The sequence below is a fragment of the Atractosteus spatula genome, chromosome 4 (genome assembly GCF_055471065.1).
Source record: "Atractosteus spatula isolate fAtrSpa1 chromosome 4, fAtrSpa1.hap1, whole genome shotgun sequence".
Taxonomy (NCBI): Eukaryota; Metazoa; Chordata; class Actinopteri; order Semionotiformes; family Lepisosteidae; genus Atractosteus; species Atractosteus spatula.
In genome coordinates this window covers 16,550,959-16,570,687 of record NC_142709.1, presented here as the reverse complement: position 1 = coordinate 16,570,687, position 19,729 = coordinate 16,550,959, and the positions used below count along the sequence as shown (strand labels likewise).

The following is a 19,729-nucleotide window of genomic DNA, read 5'->3' as shown; positions in this document are numbered from 1 at the left end:
TAGAAAAAGTGTTGAAAACTGTAGAAAACTTTCATAACATTTTTCTTTCCTATTTTCAGCCATAAATACATCTAGAGCAAAAAAAATAGATGGTTGGGGGGGGGGGGGGTAGATCGATAGTGTCAGTTTTGGAAATTGTTAGTTCCAAAAGTAATTGACAGCCCAAACTAAAATAGAGAATCTAAACAATAGCAAGAGACTTTGTCAAAGAACTGCATCTGGGTATAATATTCATATCTACAGTATCTACCCCTACTAAATCTCCTGATTTTTAATGAATCAATCCTAACTTAATCTCTACCTTATATACTTATCCTTTTTTCCGTATAACCCTTAAAAACCCCTTGTCTTTTTGATCAGCATGTCTGTAGAAGATGTTGACACACCTTCATTTCTGGAAAACCTCCAATATTTGCAAGACAGGCAGCAGGTACAGTATGTCTGTGTGTTGCCACTGTTTGTAGATTCCTCTCCACTTTGGGGGTTGTCATTTCCTGTCTATCTGAGTTGCAACATTGAGTATGCTTTAAAGGACATTTAAACCACTGCTACTTTTGATCAGGATTGAATACATAGATAGAATTTAATCCTGTTCTATGCTGTCAAATTAATCAAACCCAACTGGCGATTAAAGCTGATTGACTGTGATCAGAAATACACCTTGTCTTGCTTATCCGTGTTAAGATTGGGTAAAGGATCTGTGAAATCACTCATACCTGCTCTTTTCTTCTCAGAGGTTAATCACCTCTGATCCTGCGGCACCATAAAAATCCCTGGATTAATAACCTTCAAATGGAATGTTGATCATTTAGTGGCAGCTGCTAAAATCCAGATTATCACTGGATCAGATAAGCAATGTTTTTCACAGACAAGAGTCTTTTTCTTTTGCTTTGTGGATGCCTCAGAGAAATACCTTTTGGATTTGTGTATACACTATATCACAACGTATTTGGTGCTTTCAAGTTATTGGGAAAAAGTGATATTCTTATTTTTTAATATGTATATGAAACCCAGACAGAGTTTCTGTTCTTTCTTCTTTACACAAAGATTTACACAAAATCTTCTACTACAATAGAATATATGAGAGTGTTGTATAAGAGTGACCTAGATTCCTTGAAATCCCTGAGTAGTTAAAACAGAGGAACACTGTCTGGAGTTTGACATGTAGTATTAGGTTTATAGAAAAGAGTCATAATTATAGCTTCAGATGAAAGTAAGCAGATACTGTAGCTCAATAGAGATACAGAGAAGTGCCAGTGATGTAGGACAGCAACAGTGGCAAAAGGACCAAGACTATTGAAGAGAGCAACACCCCACTGTGAAGACGGAGAATCGGAAGATGCATAATCCCATGTTTGTTATTTTTTAGAACAATCTGTAGTTCTCTTGTGTCTGTGTATATGAAGTCACCTCCAATCCTAACAAAAGATGAATTCTTACCCTGGAGGCAGCAAGCTGGGATAATGCTTATACTTGGTTTAAGAACCAGTTAATGTGTAGGGAGTACAGATTATCTCAAATTGATGTGATGTCAACAGTGGAGTACCACAGGAATCTGTATAAGGACCACTGCTCTTCCTAAGCTACATCAATGATCTACCTTGTGGCGCAGTTAATAAACTAGTCACTTTTTTTTACAGAGTGAGTTCTGGAAGTATGGATAGTTCCTGATAACCAAACATGTGAGATGGCATCCACATCCTTTCATTTGTAATCTGTCATGTGTTTTTGATTTGTTGTTTTATGTCTTTTAACAAAATATTCATTTTGATTTCCAAAGGACTTTTACAATAAGAAAACACCTCTTCAAATAATGAATAGGAAATGAACTGGTATTAATTAACGCTTGTTTTGGAAAACACTGGTTACAAACTGGACAAACCTTATAAATCTTGTCCAATGTGAGGCATAATGTCCTAAAGAAGAACATACCCAAAATGATGTGAGCTTTAGCAGATAAAAAGCCAACTATGTGAAGTGTCAAATATTATACGCTTTAAAGTGTCCTTTATTAATTATTCTATGAATATGGCTAATATTCAATTTGCCTAATTTTTCACTTTGCTATTTGATTTATTGCTATACTGTATGCTGTGTTCAAAAGATCAAGCCATATGTATGTTGGAACATTGTGGTATCTGAGATCTTACAGGAACAGATTTATTGTAAATTGAACCTGTTCCTTACAATTCAGTTGTCATTTGATCTAACCATTTAGTAGATAACAAGAGAAAATGTTTCAGTCTCTAACAAAGTGTTTAGAAAATATACCTTATATTTTATGTACCATAATAAAGTGTCCGTGCAGCACATATTAAAGTATTAAACTCTCATTAAAGGGTAAAAAAGAAATTTGCCACGTTGCTGATGTACCTATATATTTGACTAATGCACAATGACAGGTTGAGGTTGGAAAGCCGTAAGGGATATACAAATTAATTGTTTTCCACCAGCATGCAAATCCTGATTTATTATTCTTATGAGCACGAAGCCAGTGGAAAATTTTGAGAGTCTGTCAAGACTGTGGCTTTGAGTGAAGGGGAGATGGAGGTCATGAAATAAGCAACCAGAGGAAGGTCATTCTCTTTTAATGGCAGAGCTAATGCTCAGCGAACCATGTGAAAAAAAATCCTCTTCTGAGTGTTTCTGATCAACTCTGATGCTTGGTATTTAACTTTCCCTTGTGTAAGCTTTTCCTCCTAAACACATGAGTATATACAGTAAGCACCTGTAGGTATCTTTTCATTTGGCTGACACCTTTCTACAGGACTGCTTACAAGTTAGGGTTCTAATCATTGCGGTGCAATAAATGATAATAGATAGTTCATCCATCCATTTTCTAACTGTTTTACCCCATACTGGGTCACAGGGGAGCTGGACATGTCTCAGCAAGCAATGGGCACAAGGCAACATACACCCTGGATGGGATGCCAGTCCATCCAAATGATAGAAAGTTATAATTTAGAATCAAAGAATTGTAACAGATCACATAGCGAAGCATTACGTAGACCTGTGGTGTAACATTTATATACACCAGGCTGCAAAGCTGATAGGAAACTATGCACAAAGTTCAAATGTAGCACATGGACTAACATCAAGTGCAACAGCAGTGCCAATGGCCATTTATAAGCAGGAATAGCAAGAGCAGCAACAACAGAAACTGTAGCAACACAAGGGTCACATCAGTGGACTCGGGATAGGCAGAGCACGAGCGCATCGATCTTGTTGTCTTTAGAGAAAAGAGAGACCAGTCAGGAGTCCAGGCATCAGAACCTTTAGTCTAGCATTGTCACAAGTATGGGATTGGTGGTTCAATGGAGTAGGTAGAGGGTTCATACCCTTGCTCTGCCATTGATTTTCATCCTGCCTCCCTGGCCACACTGCTAATTCTCTATTGTCTCTTTCCTTCACCCCCCACCCTTTAAAAGAAGTGTCTCCTTTACTCAGTTTTAGACCTGTCCTCTGGTTTGTGTTTCACCATTAAATCTGAAGAAGATTGGCTTTGTCAATGCCTTTGAGGATTTCAAGAAGCAGAATTTAAACCAGAGCGTTTACAGCCCTCCTTCAAGACAAGAGCTGCTATGTCTCACATTACTATGGCATTATGTCATATCTTGTGCTGCAATTTGAAGCCATATATATTGTAAATACTGTATGTGTAGGACATTTACTATGCAGTGCATCTACTGTATGTCACGTGTTTCTAAAACTGCAGTTTCCTTTTCTGTGTCTGCTTGCCTAGAGTACACTGGGCAAAGTTTTAAAGGATCAGGTTGGAATTTTAATTCATGCACTTTTTTCAATGATGACTTTAACAAAGCATTAATATGACAGTAGCAGGAACAGAAAACTTGCATCTGTGTTGCAGTAAGAGGATATTCTAATGACGCCCTGTACGGGAAACACTACAGTTGTCAGCCCATTACGAGTTCAGAGTCAGGCTTGTGTGACTCACTGTTTTCTGCATTTCCTGGTTTGTTTTATGGCCTAAATAATGTGCCTTTATCTTAATAATCCGAATTATACTGTATCAGAATATGTACAGCACATTGCACAGCATTGCAAAATACCTGTTGTTTGTTTTGTAACCAACGCCAAAGGGTGTTCTTTAATGTCTTAAGGTTTTGTTATAAACAACACAGATATAGAAATACTTTTTTGTGTGATTATTTTTCTTGAACCTTTGTGATGCCTTTGCAGAAGCTATTTCACATACAACCCTGATTTTACACTCCTAGAAAATTACCCTGAGCCGAAATTTGCAGAGAAAATCTGTTCATTTATCATTTTTTGTGGGTCATAAGAAAGGTGCCGAAAAGCTTTCCATTGAAGTCTTTCAACAAGTGCTGAATGGGTACACATGTGGCTACAGTTCCAGAAGCAACGACCTCAGAGTGGACAATAAGAAGAGAGCAGGAATTTTCCACAGCCCTGCCCTGAAGCATGGGCCAGAATGCTGTCTCTCATCCCCGCAGCAGTCTCAAGCATTAGCCAAGTAATCCACCAGTGTGACAGCCTTGAGAAGCTGTTAGGATAAGATGCTTGGCAGCTCCCATCTCTCAGTGGGCACCACAAAAGCTAAATGCTTTCACTTCAGTTGTTGTTCATTTATCTGACAGAAAAGGTGTTGTTCATAAGTGCCAAATCAACAAAGACACAACACTAGAATATCTTGAGGGAAAAAGACCATAACTCAGAATATGGGCAAGACTTCAAAAAGTGTTCCTTTCAACATATTGGAATCAGGCCACACTAAACAAGCACAAACTAAACACTGCAACTCACCACAGGTCTGTCCAGCTTGCTTTCAGCATTGAAAGTTAATTTACATACAGGAGGGGTCATACCCTTGCTTCAGTAACCCTACACCCAGAGCCTCACAACACCTGATTAACAGCCAGTAATTGTTTTTGTGCAATTCTAAAAATCTAATAAACTTTTTCACACAGTGAGGCCACATTTACTAATTTACTTAATAAACCCAGAGATCATTGTGCTGATATACAGTAAGAACAGCTGTTTAGTGGTGAATTAACATTTTATAAGTTCTTAAATTTTAATTCAGATGTTCAGGATTTGCTCCACAGTTTGTTCTTTCACTGTGTTCACTCTTTGGGTACCTTTTGTTATTGCGCATTATATATTTGCCACCTTGAGCTTTCACATCTTGAACTCAGAAACTGGGAGTCAGTTTGTGCCCCAGAGCTAAAAACTGTGGACATCACCCTCCTGTGGCAGATATCACCTTTGTCCACTTCGCTTTTGCAAAGCAATTCAACTCCTGAATCAAGGGTACGTATCTCCAGAGTACTGTGTTTTTATAACACCTTCCCAATTTATTGAAAGAATTTTAGGAAGATACTGTATATGTAAACAATCCTTGCAAGATTACAGATGTTTAGGACAACTAATCTACATTTCACTTCAAAATAAATCTGTACAAGCAAACTTGTTGCCCCAAATCTGACATTAAAATAAGGAGTTGCCCTTAAAATAAGTTAAAATAAGTGCTTTGCTGTATTTTGGATACTGTTTTTGGATAAAAACAGTGAGGACCCTATTTAAATCCATAAAAGTGTGTTAATTATTTTACCAGCGCATTTATGAAAGAAGCAAGACAAAACTGCAGAAGTCAACATTTTACAAGCTATTTAAACGGGGAACAGTGCACAAAAATAATTGTAATGTGTGTTCAGATTCAGTTTAGCTCTTGCTGAGCAAACTGTCCTTGAAGTTAAATAATTCAGAACTATTAAAAAAGGCCACAGAAAGACAAGAAAAAAAGACTGCTGAAGGTCATATTTTAATTATCTTCAAAAATCTGATTCTCTCAGTAGGTTAATCAGTACAATCATACATGATACCTAAACTGACTGACATTTTGATAAAATCATATTGACTTGCACTTAATGTGTTTTAATAGTCTACACAGTTAACTAGACAGTTGATATAAAAACACTTTAATATAATAAAGAAGCACTGATGTTGGTAATCTGTCCAAGCCTGTCCAAGAACTGATTACAGAGCTAAAACTAGAAGCAGGTATTAGCTAGACTTTCATTTACACACAGTATTGGCACACAACACATCCACAAATCTTACCAGGAACCCCTTTGTGGGTTATGGTGCATTTTAAGAGGAAGCAGTTGCAATGAATCATGGGAATGTGAATGTAATTAGGTATAACCATTTCACAAAGCTTCATAGTAACTGTAGTGATATTACAATGTGTGTAGTTTAATTAAGCATGTAAATTAGATAGCTGACTTGTTGCATGTATTATATTATTTTATGGATTGACTTGACAACTGAAGCAAACTGACCTTTTGATACAGATTTCACACATATTATTCACCCTATGATCCAAAAAATCCAGACAACAATGAATAATAACAAAACATTCCTTCTTCTGGTACCCTGGAAGAATCGTGTTCTTCAAACTAACACTCTAGACACTAATGTGTGACTGAGATTTAACTGGAGACAGAAGGGGAAGAGTATTCCCCCAGTTTTATTTTTCTAAAGAAGCCCGGTTGTCTGTCCAGTGGAGGGTGACTTGATACTCAATAGAATATTTGCACACATTCACTGTAGCTGCTGAGCTGAATGTAGGTCTGTTATCCACATTAACCTAATGGTCTTTCTTCGGTAAGACACTTGCTATTTTTGACTGTAACCCGAAATGTGTTTGAGTCCTCCACAAATTCAGCTGAAAACCAAGTTGTCCACAAGGTTTTGCCTTTTTATACTAAAAGGTACTAGCTTGTAGTTACTGTTTACAGAAAATGGAAAAAAACATAGAGTGTATCCAACGTAACATCTGCAAATTCACAGCATTTTGCAGCAATTGTCATTCTATGCAAAGTTACTCATCAGACCTCACAATTTTTCAATTTACTTAATTACAATCTTCGGGAGGAACGTGGATATTGCCCTGAACCATGATTGACCACAGACACTAAAAATTAGTTATCACATTGCACTATAGCAATACCTACACTTGACTGTAGTATGCCATGATGCAGTCCCACAGGATATGCAGTAAGATGGCTCTGTGGTAATGGAATCATGTTATATCTCTGTTGTACGGTAAATTATGTTTGAAAATGTAAATCTATACAGTAATGAATTTGAACTGCCTGATATTCCAGGTTTACACAGTTAACATAGCATTTAATAGCAGCACAGCTGACACAAATGCTTTCATTCAGTGGCAGGAAATGTGGTTAAATGCGAAACAGGATTAAAGACAGCTTGGATTGTTCGACCCCCCTGTGGTGTCATTAAAATATTTTCCATACAGTGGTTGAACCATTTGTTACAGTGTGATTTATTTTTTTTCCAGTGGAAATGTCTTGCACTTGCACACAGCATTTTTGTTTGCCTTTGAAAGACCGTTGTTAATGGCTGGTGAATAATATCTCTCGTTTGTCTTTGTTGAATTGAATAAATACTATCAGGCCTCAGGAATTTGTTCATTCTTTAGGGTTCAGATCAAGACCAAGGTTGACCAAGACCAAATTGGGGAAAGGGGGGATTCCATAACCTGAGATTCCTTCTTTGAGTACATCTGCACAGTATTTTATGCATATATTCATATTCTAATAAATATAATTGATAAATTACACATGTAAAATATTTTACGAGTAATTTTCCTAAGATGTGTGGCAAAGATTCATAATTCATTTTTAATCAATAGATGGGTTGTTTACAGTCATATTCTTTTCCAGAGGGAAGATGACTCACTGTACAGCACTTTACTCTAAATTCATATCAGTCTGCTAAAAAAGGAGTTAGGTGTCCTCTTACACCCAGAAAGGCCAATGTGTTACTTACTAATCTAGCATCTGTACACTCAGATCAGGAACCACAGAGGAAATCCACTGTCACTCGGAATAGAGGTTTTTAAACTGAAAAATCTCTAATGGAGACTTTTAGCATTCCTTTCAAATAAAATATTTTTTACAAAATGAAAATGAGGAAAAAATAGTTTGAAATGTCCAAAACCTGCAAGTCCACTCTGTATTACACGGAGCCTGTGCAGTTTTCAGAGGATGGGACTTAGAGTTTGATGCAGAGTGTTTTCATTTAGCACATGAGCTGCAGCATTCTGGACACGCTAAAGCCTATTTAGCACCGTAGGAGATAACCTAGGAAGTTAATCATCTATAGAATTTACAGTGGTCTAATCCTGATGAGAAAAAGGCATACTATTATCAACGTTTCAGCATCAGAGAGCAAGGGCTATGCTGTGCAAGTAGGTAGAAGGTACCCACTTGGGTCCTACTGATACGTCTCCCTACTGTTTCTGAAAAGTCCAGCTCTTTCAAAGAATGAGCCTGACAACAGTTCTAATACGTCAGGATATCACCCCTCACACAGGCCTGTGAAGGGCGTTAAAGGTTGTCACATTTGTCTTGTTGGCAAACCTTCTGAGACATACACTGAGGGCCTGGTCACACCAGCCCCTGCCATTCCCAAGGACGGTAGTGTCTTCCTGACAGGTAGGCCGAATTCCTTGTCTGTAGGTGTCGGAATTTCATTGCCAGAAGGTTTTCTAATTAATGGATTTTTGTTGCAGTTTCATAAAGATTCAGTCTTTCTTCGGGATAGGAGAAAGGTATGCAGACCTTTTCACTGGGCCTTTGTTGACTCAACTCAAAGAGATGGATCCTTAAAAAAAATAATGGTTTGAATATGATTGTGGACAAAAAAAACTAAAAGGCCTTTCCACGCTCCTGGGAACCCTGTAGGGTGTCTGACTCATCAGATGACACAGCTGAAGTAATTTGTGTTCACTGCTCACAGTAGATACAGCCAGTGGGAACTGTGAAGGTCTTGGGCTCAGAGGCTCGCCATAATGGGGGTAGGTGAATCTGTAGCTGTTTTATGGTAAATTTAAAATACAGTAAATAAGAAAAGGTGAATCTTGCCCCAGTATGCTGTGCCAGCACTGGGGACCAGAAATTGTACCAACTTTCACATCTTTCCTTGGGAAACATCCTTTAAAAGCCAAATGTTTAGAAATTGAAACCCAGCAGACTTCATTATCATTAATGATAGATTCATCGCTGCCCATGATCATTTCCACATTACTAGTTAAGAACAGATCAAAAACATATCTTTGAGTTCACACAGCACCGTCTTTATCTTTTTTTTTTTAACCAGATAATTCAGCTGATAATTTCTCATTTTCAATGAAGTCCCAGAGAGGCATTCAGGCAGCAAGGCATTGATGGTAATGGGGGTTTCCTTGTTCAAGGGTACAACAGCAGCTCTCCACCCCAGATCTGAGTCCTGACTCTCCCCTCCAGACACCAAAGAATTTTTTAACTCCATGGGTGGTGTTTACAGCTTCATTAATCCCTCTAGATACTGACAATAAACTCATGACTTCATTACAAAGTACCGGCCCAGTGCATAGGTCACAAACTGAAAACATTTCTGTGGGACAACAGGTATCAGGAACCATGTTAACCTGAAGTTTGCTCTGAATGGCCAGTGTCTCCCTTGTCCTTTGGGCTTCCTCCTGTTGATCAAAGGTCCTTGTGTAGGCACTCGTTAATTCCCACAGTTTAGACGTGACATGGAGGAAGTTGAGACAGGTCTAACTGGGCCTCAGGCTGAGAGGGGAGCTCTAGAACAGAGTACACATACACAATGCATCTTTACACCTGTCTTTCTGCACACAGCCAGTTGGTGAATGAGTCCCATGCAATTACCTCTGCCCACACCCAAGACATTGCATGAACCTGTACACCCCTCCCCATCAATAATGGGTCCTGAGCTCTGAATCGATAAGGGCTTCATAGCCTTCATAGCCCCAGTAAGGGGTCACACAGAAGCCACAGCGACAGCAGAAAATGGAGGAGCAGTTAGCTCCACAGCACCCAGGAGGGGACTCAGACACCAGGGGCTCTACAAAGAGCAGCGAAGAAAAGCCCAAGCATTGTCTTCCCTACCCCCATAACCGAAGTTCGCGTCCACCGGGACTGGAGAGGATGCCTAACATGGCAACCAAGTTTTTTTTCTTCATTTTTGCTCCCCTGGAGACTGGGCTTTTGGTAACTGGGGTCCATGCGGTTCTGGTGCTGGTCTGGCATGTGTGTCTCTTGGAGACACCTTTTGTGAGTTGTGTTCTGTTGGGTAGGCCTTGATACAATTTCCCTAATTTCTGGGTAATAAAAAGGGAAATTATGTAGAATGACTGTCTTGTCTTTTCTGAGGGGGGCACCGGTGGTACTGGGTGATAAAAAGAATCTGCTGCAGGGAAAAAAAGGGCCTAGCATCCTTTAAAATAGCTAAATTGCTAAAATTGCCATAGTTGGCTTCAAAAGCAGATCTTTTTCCTGCATTTAGGGGTCACCCATCTGTGACACATGCGGTACTGTAAATTACAGCTGCGCTCCATGAAATTAAAAATCCACTTACCTGACTGCACATCAACTTACATTAGTACCGCCGGCACTTTTTTTAACACACTGCGTCTGTGAAATGCTCGGAAATTTGCATGAAATTTAGATTTTAGTACAAATGAAACATTTTCAGAAGATGACAAAGGAAAGGGGAGGGAGGGGGGGAATAATGATTCAACAAACTTGCACACAAGCGAATAAAATTAAATTGTATTCCAAGTGCGTTCAGAGCCAAGGAGAATGTAGTGTTTTTTCAAAGTAACAGGATACACGGTGGTACACGGGGGGGCTCACAGTTTTAACAATGTGCTGTGAATATAAACAGGACTGTATCACATGCGCTATAACACAGCGTGGAAAATTCCACAAGGCGAGCCGCCTCGCTACTTGACAGCGGTCACCGCGACACCTGGAGGCGCTCCGAGCGACTGCTTTGCATCTCAGTGAAATTAACCGCGACGTGACGGTTTTAATGGGACCGAATCTGTTGGGGTTTTTTTTAGTGACGGGGTAAATTTCGCTTGGTGAAAACCTGTAGCGTGCTAGGAATCCGTGTATCACACACGCACTGACAAATCATGCGAGACTCAGCAGCACATTTGCCCTCTGAAGAAGCCAGTCATGTTACGATGTCAGCAGGAACAGGTTAAGACTTCAGTCCCAAAATTCTGCAGTATTTTTTTCCAGTCTCATTCTTTATTATTAAGACAAATAACATCTTTGGGCACATGAACTCAATATTTCCATCAGAGCGAGTTTCCCAACACATAATAATGCTTGTAGGTATAATGATAATCAAGTTGATTTGTTTTACATAACATAAAGCTATAGCAAAACACGTGTAAATCACACGTGAATAGTTTTAGAATAAAAAAGCTTTTGACTAGTTGGTGATTATATTTGATTTATCTTGTCACATGGGCCGTAAACCTGTTAGTGTGTCTGCTTACTTCTATCTACAGCACACAGTTGCGTTTCCTGTGAAACAGAAACTTGACCAAATACTAATACACACTAGCCCAATACCCAATCATGTACCAGTGTTTTTGTTACGCGAGCAAGTAATTTTCCATCGAGCATCGCACTCCGTTGCAAGCATACTGTTCGACCTGCGATGCAGAAAGTAATTTTCCACTGTACAGTCTGAGGCGGCGCTTGACTCAGTTTAAAGAAGGTAGTAATTTTCCACTGGACTGGAAAGCCTTACCCGCCCACTACATTTACCAGAAAGCTCTTCGATCACAGCACGATTGCGTTATAAACTACAGTAACCACAATTCCCCGTGTTTCCCAGCCACCCTACTTCCGTTCATGCGCTCTTGGTTTGACCTACACAGTAACAGGAGAAAATGGCAGCGGCAGGACTGGGGCAGCAGGTAGGACATTAATAAATGTGGATTAACAGGATAGATACATTCTTCAGGGACTGTGTTGAGTCCGTTTTCTGTAATCTATGGTGATGATAAATGCATACGGAGTGTGAAAGCAGTGCAGTTATTATTGCATATATTCAGATTATATTATAGTGAGACTGTCACAATGTTTTATTCAGGCCTTGTGCATATGACAACCCGTGTTTTTACGTGTTAATTTGAGTGTACGGTTTTGTCTTCAGATGGATATACTGCTCCATCTAAAGACCAAACGCATATCACGTTTTGGAATAAACTGCCGAAGGTGTCGGCCTTCTCTGCAGTGCCCTTGTCGAAGAGTAAAGACATCCCCCCTAAACCTAGACTAGAGGAACCCCCCCTTTCTTACAGCAGTGGTTTCCTGAAATCCTAAGAATTAGATCTCCAAGTTAACGAGTTGTTTTAATTTTTCTTCTTTGCTTTTTATTATAAACGCAAGACCTTGAAAGATCTGATTCTTTGACTGCAGAAGTGGGACAAAAGCCTTTTATGTAGGTTTTGTTTTTTGGCCTTGTGAACATCACAGGGTTTCGTTTTTAAAAAAAAATGATGCAGGTAATTCTTAATTTTAAGATCAGACCAGAGGGTGTCGAATAATGTAATAGGTGCTCTAATAGCTCTTGTTTCATTCCTGCAGGTGCGCCTCTTCAGCACCACTGTGATTAAGCCTGCTGCGAAGCTGGTTAAGGTAAGACCAGAGGCACGGTGATCTTAAGGAACATCTTGACGGACTCCCTTGACGGTTGAGTATCTGTGTTACGTCTGTCTGACAGGACAGAAGCACTAGTTACTTACCTGACAAAGAGAGTTGGCCCAGACCCCTGTTAGTCACTTTGCCCAAAGCCACTTCTCACACCATGGAAGTGGATGGAAACTGAATAGAATTCAATAATCCAGTTTTCTGTCCTTCAAAGAAAATGCTTTCAGTTTTTTTAATTATTTATCCCGTGCTTCCACAAGCTGATTAAAGAGCAGGAATGCTGTCTCTGCTGAAAACTAACATTTTCATTGTTTTGGTTTTCAGGTTTTAAAAAGTCAACATTTTCACATGTCACTTTAAGTAGTCACATGTGGTATTGTGATCAACAAATCACTTTCCCTGAGTCTGACTTCTAAAAGTAATATCACTTTTAATATCTTAAAAGTAAATTTAAGAAAAACCTTTGAAAATTATGGGCTGCAAAGAGGTCTTCTACGTTTGGTTCTGTAGGAGTGGCAGGGACTCGTATGATTTCTTGGCAACCCAGTCCACTGTTTGTCTCCCTTCTGTTCCCTTCTTTTTTCTCTGTCATGTACTCCCTTTTCGTAAATTTTCCAGACATTGTTAGTGCGCTAAGCCTCTGTGAATTCAGGGTTAAGGGCCTGGTCTGCACAGCCCGATCCTTTCAAAACCAAGACACAAACTGAGCATCCCAGATTCAAAGTTCCTGTACTTGTCGAGTGTTCCTTCTGAGTGCAGCTTGAGCTGTCCATTTCAAAGGGTGGGGGGGGGGGGTAGGGAGTATCCAGACAGCAGCTGACCCGTGTTCCCGTACTGGCGGTGCTCTATCTTTTGAACGCCTTCTAGAAAGCCCCCACTGGGCCGATGCAGTGTGTGTGCGTTCCAGCTAACGCAGCCTCTTCCTCCAGCCGCCCATCCAGGTGTACGGTGTGGAGGGCCGCTACGCCACTGCCCTGTTCTCTGCCGCCTCCAAGCAGAAGAAGCTGGACCAAGTGGAGAGGGAGCTGGGTCGCGTCGCTGTAAGTCACCTCTTCTCTTGCCCGCGTGAGCAGACAGGACATGTGTGACACAGACACCAGCAAAGCAGCATTGTATGGTCTGACCTTGTGTGCTGCGCAGGGCCTGATGCATGTGCTCATGTAGCACCCTATTGGCTATGCCAAAGGATATGGAAGTCACTTGGGTACATCTGAAATTATATTATGTTGAGAAGTGCCCTTTTTACAATCATAGGTCACGAAGAGTCCGTCAGGCGATCCGCAGCTGGAGTGTGTGGGAAGCTGCATGAGATGATGGTTTGCTGTAGACTTTGGCTAACGGAAGGAATATATAAAGGAATATTAAAGGATGTAATATGGATTGTTGGAAGACATGGGTGGAAGGCATTTGATCTAGTATCTAAACATGTCTTGGGGAAGATGGAAAGACTTAAATCAGTACAGACAGCAGGCTTCAGGCAGATCAAGGCTGATAAAGTTGGCGGCACACTCCAGAAACAACTGCCAGCCTATGTTTTAATTTGGTTTTCAGTGTGGGGATTTAAATAATTAGGGGAGATGATTCTGGGGGCTCTGTATTCCTGACATTTCTTGCTGGTTTCTTTGAGCTGGGCAACAGATGTCTTTAATTGTAGTGCCTGTGGAGGTGTAAAGCTTATAACAGACACATGGTTTATCCTGCTTTTGTTTTAAAGAATCTGTGATGTAAATAGGATACTGAGGAGATGTGAGTCTGATCTGTTTTTATAGATTGTGAGAACTTTAGTTGATGCCTCTGTCACTTTCAAACAGCGTTAACCTACCCATGAAAGCTGCTGGTGACCTATAGTGTTAAAATACTTTAACAGCCCTATTTGTAAAACTGTTTTTTTAATGAAACAGAAAATAATGAGGAAATTAAAAAAAAATCTATAACAATTTTTCAGCTTTTTGGATTGCTGATTTTAAATCAGGATTGAAAACTAATGGTATGAAAAGGTATTTGCATGTGAACATATTTGTTCAAATACTAGCGTTGAAGTGAAGAGTTTACACAAACATCAGTCCAATATTTTTTGTTGATCTCCTTGATTAAAACCTGTGACTGTTACAGCATTCTTTAAATTCCAGTGTCTACGTGCTTTACTTTTTGGGTATGAAATATACAGTGGCTATTGTGTTACAATAGCTATTACATGGAATTGGAATGTATTTAACTGGGAGTTTTGCTATTGATTGACAGAAAACACTCTAATGTCAAACGGAAATCAAAATTCTACAGCTCCTCAAATTATTTATAAATATAAAATGGAAAATAACCGATTCCATAAGTATTCACTCCCTTTGAGATAATATTTGATTAATTACAGCCGTAAATCTTCTTAAATAAGTTTCAACCAGCTTTGCACATTAGGACACTGCAATCTTTGCCGATTCTTGTTTGCAAAATTGCTTAGACTCTCTCGGGTTGGATGGGAACATTTGGTGACCAGCAATTTTCAACTCCTGCCACACATTCTTGATTAGATTGAGTTCTGGGCTTTGACTGGGCCACTCCAGAACATTGACTTTTTTTTCTTTTTAAACGACTCCAGCATGGCTCTGTCTGTATGTTCTGGGTCATTGTTGCTGCTGGAAGATGAATCTTCTCCCAGCTCCCACGTCTCCTGCAGATTGCAGCAGGTTTTCCTCCAGTATTTCTTTGTACTTTACTGCTTCCATTTTCCTTCTATCTTCACAATCTTCATCCAAGCTTCCTTGTAGCATGATACTGATGGTATTCTGAGGATGATGATCACTCTTATGGTTGCGCCCAACATGACGCTTGCCGTTGAACCCAAAAGGGCCAATTTTGACCATAGAATCTGCTTCTACTTGGTGTCGGAGTGCCCCACATGCCTTCTGGAAAAGTGTAGTCGAGATTCGATGTGAGGCACACAGGCAATTGTCATATGCACAGTTTCTCCCATCTCAGCCATGGAAACTGTAGTACCTTTAGAGTTCTCATAGGCTTCCTGATGCACTACCTGACTAATGCACTTCTTGCCTGGACACCATGTTTTTGAGGACTCCATGTTCTTCACAGTTGTGCAGTTTTTTCCACATTTCTTTATAATGGACTTTACTCTGCTTTGGAGGATATTCAATGCCTTGGAAATTTCCTTATACCCTTCCCCTGATTGGTGCTGTTTAATAACCCGATCCCAGATTTACTGTGAAACTTCCTTTGTCTTCATGATGTTTTTGCTGGGAGCTGTATTAATCAACCGTGGGACCTCCCAGAGATAGGACTAATTATCCTGAACCCATGTGAAACACCCTAATTGCACACAGCTGGACTCCATGTGTGTGAGAATCACTTATTTTCTGTTTTATATTTATATTTAGGATCTGTAGAATTTCACTTTGACATTATGGAGTGTCTTGTGTCGATCAATGGCAAAAAATCCCAAACAAATACATTGATTCTATACTGTAACAGTACAATGAGAAAAATTCCAAGGGGGGTGAAGACTTTTGAGTGCCACTGTATAAAGTAGGTTTTCTAAAATATGACGCACCATTGCAGGAGTCAAGTACATGCCATTCTAAATTGGGCCCGTACTGTTGTGAATGTTTGGATCTGGCTGAATAAGCAGGATTACTGGAGTGATTGAATTGCTTCTCGTTTTCAGACCCTGATCAAAGACCCCAAGCTGTCGAGTGTGGTGCTAAACCCTCATGTCAAGCGCAGCGTGAAGCAGAAGACCTTCGGTGATGCTCTCACGAAGGAGAACCTCTCCCCCATCACAGTCAACCTGATCAGTAAGGGTGCTGTCACTGGGGCTGTCCCCGTGTAGAACAAGCACACAGGACTGATGGGGCTCTACTGCAACTCCCTTTAATTAAGAAAACGAAATATTTCTTTTCCTATAGGACTGGAAGAGAGGGACTTGTCAAGGTTAATAGGTCTAACAATGAGGTATAAGATGTGATTGTGCGTTATTTTTTCATTTTAATCTTAATACAGCTTTGTTTTGCAAGATAAATGTTTATCAGAAATAAACTTAATTTGTATGAATTTTGGATAAGCAGGAAAAACATGAAAAATATAGTGGTAGGTGATGCCATTAACTATACTTGTATTTGCCTCAGTAATCTTGACCTGTTGACCTCTTAGCTGTTCTTTATGTAAACTACACCTTGAGCTTTTACACATTAGTAGAAGGATCTACTTTTGGTTCAAATCAGTAATGCTGCTTTACATTAGAACTATGGCCGTTGTCCACAGTTTTCAGGCTGGCCGAAGTACTAGGTGTAAGATGGGACACGCTTTGGTTTTACCATGCTGAGGCTGTTCTACAGTCCTAGTGTGAGGAAGACACTGTCATTTCTCCCGAAGCGCCTCGGATCATTCCCATTCAGACACCACAGTGGTACTGGGGAGAAGAATTGTGGGAGGCCGCACTGCTTTGTTAAATGGGTGCTATTTCACTTCCCCTCTTTCCCAGAGGTGCTGGCTGATAACGGTCGCCTGACGCTGACTGCCGACGTGATCTCGGCCTTCAGCAAGATGATGAGCGCGCACCGCGGGGAGGTCCTCTGTTCTGTCACAACAGCACAGGTAAGGCTCAGGCCTCAGAGCGACAGGAAACAACATGCGCTTCTCAGTTTCTAGTAAGTACCAGGATTTTGCTAGGTTGAAATTTTAAGGTGCGCAAGTGAAGGCTGTTTTTTTCCAAATGGAGTACAGATAAAATCCTGTTTTTTATCAGTCGTGTGTGTGTGTGTGTCCTTGTTGCTGTAACATTGCCCAGTGAGTTTCCTGTTTCGATTTCAATCCCAGCCCCTGGAAGAAGCCCACCTGACTGAGCTGAAAACTGCTTTGACTGGGTTTCTGCAGAAGGGAGAGACTCTGAAGCTAGAGACCAAGGTGGGTGCTGGACTGCAGGTCCTAATCTGTTGCTTTTGCTTGAGCCTTTTCTTACTTGAACAGCTTTTACATTTTTATTCAGCTTTAAGTGTGGTGTTACCAATCTTGTGAAATGCCATAATAGTAAAGTAGATACACCTAACTGTTTATAGGAAGTGTGACTAGGGCATCTTCTATAAAAAAAATATTACTGTTAAAAAATAAAAGATTATCAGTTCTTACTGCATAAGTCAAGTAACTTAATTTTAAGCCATGGAGTTTCTGTCCATAAATGCAAAGTTGTTGTATATAAAGAATTATTGATAAGACGGTGCATGGTGTGTTTCTCATGGTGATGTCTAGCGTTAACATTTCATTCAACAGTGAATTTTCCTTATTCAGTGGATTTAGATCGTCTTTAAAACGAATCTCAAAGTCTGTGAGGAGGTAGGCTGGGCAGGCTGGTCTGAGGATTTTAAATAATAAATATTTACCCTGTATTCCATCAATGTTTTATTTTTTCTTGTAAGCTTCTATTAATCTCCTTCCAATGATCACATTCTGATCATATATTTATGTGGTTTCTGATCTAAAACTTGTTTTAATTGGTATTATTTGAGATCTTGCGTAAGGTTAGATGATGGATTATCAGGTTCACCTACCTTCTACAGGCGGAAGTGATTTCTGAATCTGAATGGGATTTAACAAGACTGTAGAACCCCAAGTGTGCATTAAGGTGATGTCACTGATGACAACCTTTGAGGTTACTTAGTCCACTCGTGAAAGTTTTGTTTTTTTTACAAGAGTGAAGTTCTCCAGTTTTCTTGTTCCGTTCAAATTTTGAACTTTTAAATTGGCTAGACTTCTAGCTGCTGTACGAGCAAGAATGAGATCTGCCAGGCAGTGGAGTAACGGCAAGCACATGATCCCTTCCACTGAATTCCCCAACAAGGACAACAGAGCCAGAAGCTGGAAATGTGAACTACCTGTTACTGTATCTGTTTTTTGCTTCACGCTATGAAGTGTTTGCCTTGTGTTTTACCTTATAGTCTGACCCTTCCATCTTTGGGGGAATGATCGTCAGCATTGGAGACAAGTATGTAGATATGTCCACGAAAACCAAGATCCAGAAGCTGACCAAAATCATGAAGGAGACCTAGTTCTACGGACTGCTGGGCTGTTAAATGTGTACTTTTCTGCTTTTCAGCAGTGACTTAGACCTCATCTGCCTGTTATGAACATGGGTAATAAATGTTCTGTAATACAAACTGTTTTTTTGTCTTTGTCCCTCTGTCAAAATGGAGCTTTTGGAGAACTGATCTTGGTCATCTGTCAAAAGGAAAGCCAGGGGTGATCAGTTGTTTCCAAATCCAAGTTTAAGGGAAAGGGTGTGGGCTGTTTGTTACAAACTTTCCTGCTAGATCAGATCATTTTCACATATAGTGGCAAATATGATTGACTAAGAGTCTTCAAAAAAATGCATTGACATCGCTTCGGTTCCACTTTAAAGTGTAAGGTAATACCGAAGAGCTTTGAAAAGTTTGACTGACTTTTTTGTGCGGTTAATGTGAGGTGAAATCTGCGCCGTTGGTTTGTGAAGTAGGTGAAATATATTGAGCCTAACATGAAACTCAAATTCAGTTCTGGTTTTCTTGCACTGGTTGTCTTTGTAACCCTTTGCTGCACTTTTGTTTGGGACACAGTCAGCTTATCAGGTCCAGGTTGTTCTCTTTAGAACATTACTCAGTGCTCCTACAATGATTGGCACCACAGTCAATAAGGTACAGTAAATGGGGGCGGGAAGGGACAGTCTGAAAGGCAAAGCACACTGTGCCGTAGGCGTTCTGCAAACACTGTGCTCCTCCTCTGCCTGTTGCCATGAATCCAGCAGCTGGAGCCTGTGGGCAGTGTGGGTGCAGCTCTACCGTTGCTGGGGTCGATCTCGGGGTGCAGGGCTCAGGGCACGTGCCGCTCTGTTCCCAGAGTGCCTATACAGCGGCGGAAAACTGGGACTTCTGCGACAGGGAGACTTCTGTAATGAGCTCTTGAACACTGAACCCTGCTGTAAGGACCTGTGTCCTCCTTATGTTGGGAAGGAGAACTTGGCGTTTATGAAAGAGAGGTTCGTCAGTGCAGTGGAATTAGCACAATGGCAGCTCTTGCATCCAGAGCCTGTTAAAATGTGGTTTGAACTCAGGACAGAGGGCCTGTGATTTTTTGGGAGGTCTTTAAATGCTCTGGAAGAGGGCTGTAAAGGGACCAGGTTTTTAGAGTCTTGTTATATTGTAGTTGAGCAGAGTCTGAAGTGTCTT

The 19,729-nt window shown here is 40.3% G+C and overlaps 1 protein-coding gene across 1 annotated transcript; it reads left to right on the top strand.

The window, feature by feature from the left end:
• Window positions 1-11,722: 11,722 nt before the first annotated feature.
• Window positions 11,723-18,685, top strand: atp5po (ATP synthase peripheral stalk subunit OSCP). The gene is made up of 7 exons (XM_088912503.1): window positions 11,723-11,791; window positions 12,465-12,515; window positions 13,457-13,567; window positions 16,201-16,330; window positions 17,017-17,129; window positions 17,352-17,438; window positions 18,467-18,685. Exons 1-7 carry the CDS (start codon window positions 11,765-11,767, stop codon window positions 18,575-18,577), a joined length of 630 nt encoding a protein of 209 aa, XP_088768629.1. The 5' UTR covers window positions 11,723-11,764; the 3' UTR covers window positions 18,578-18,685.
• The last annotated feature ends 1,044 nt before the right edge of the window (window positions 18,686-19,729 follow it).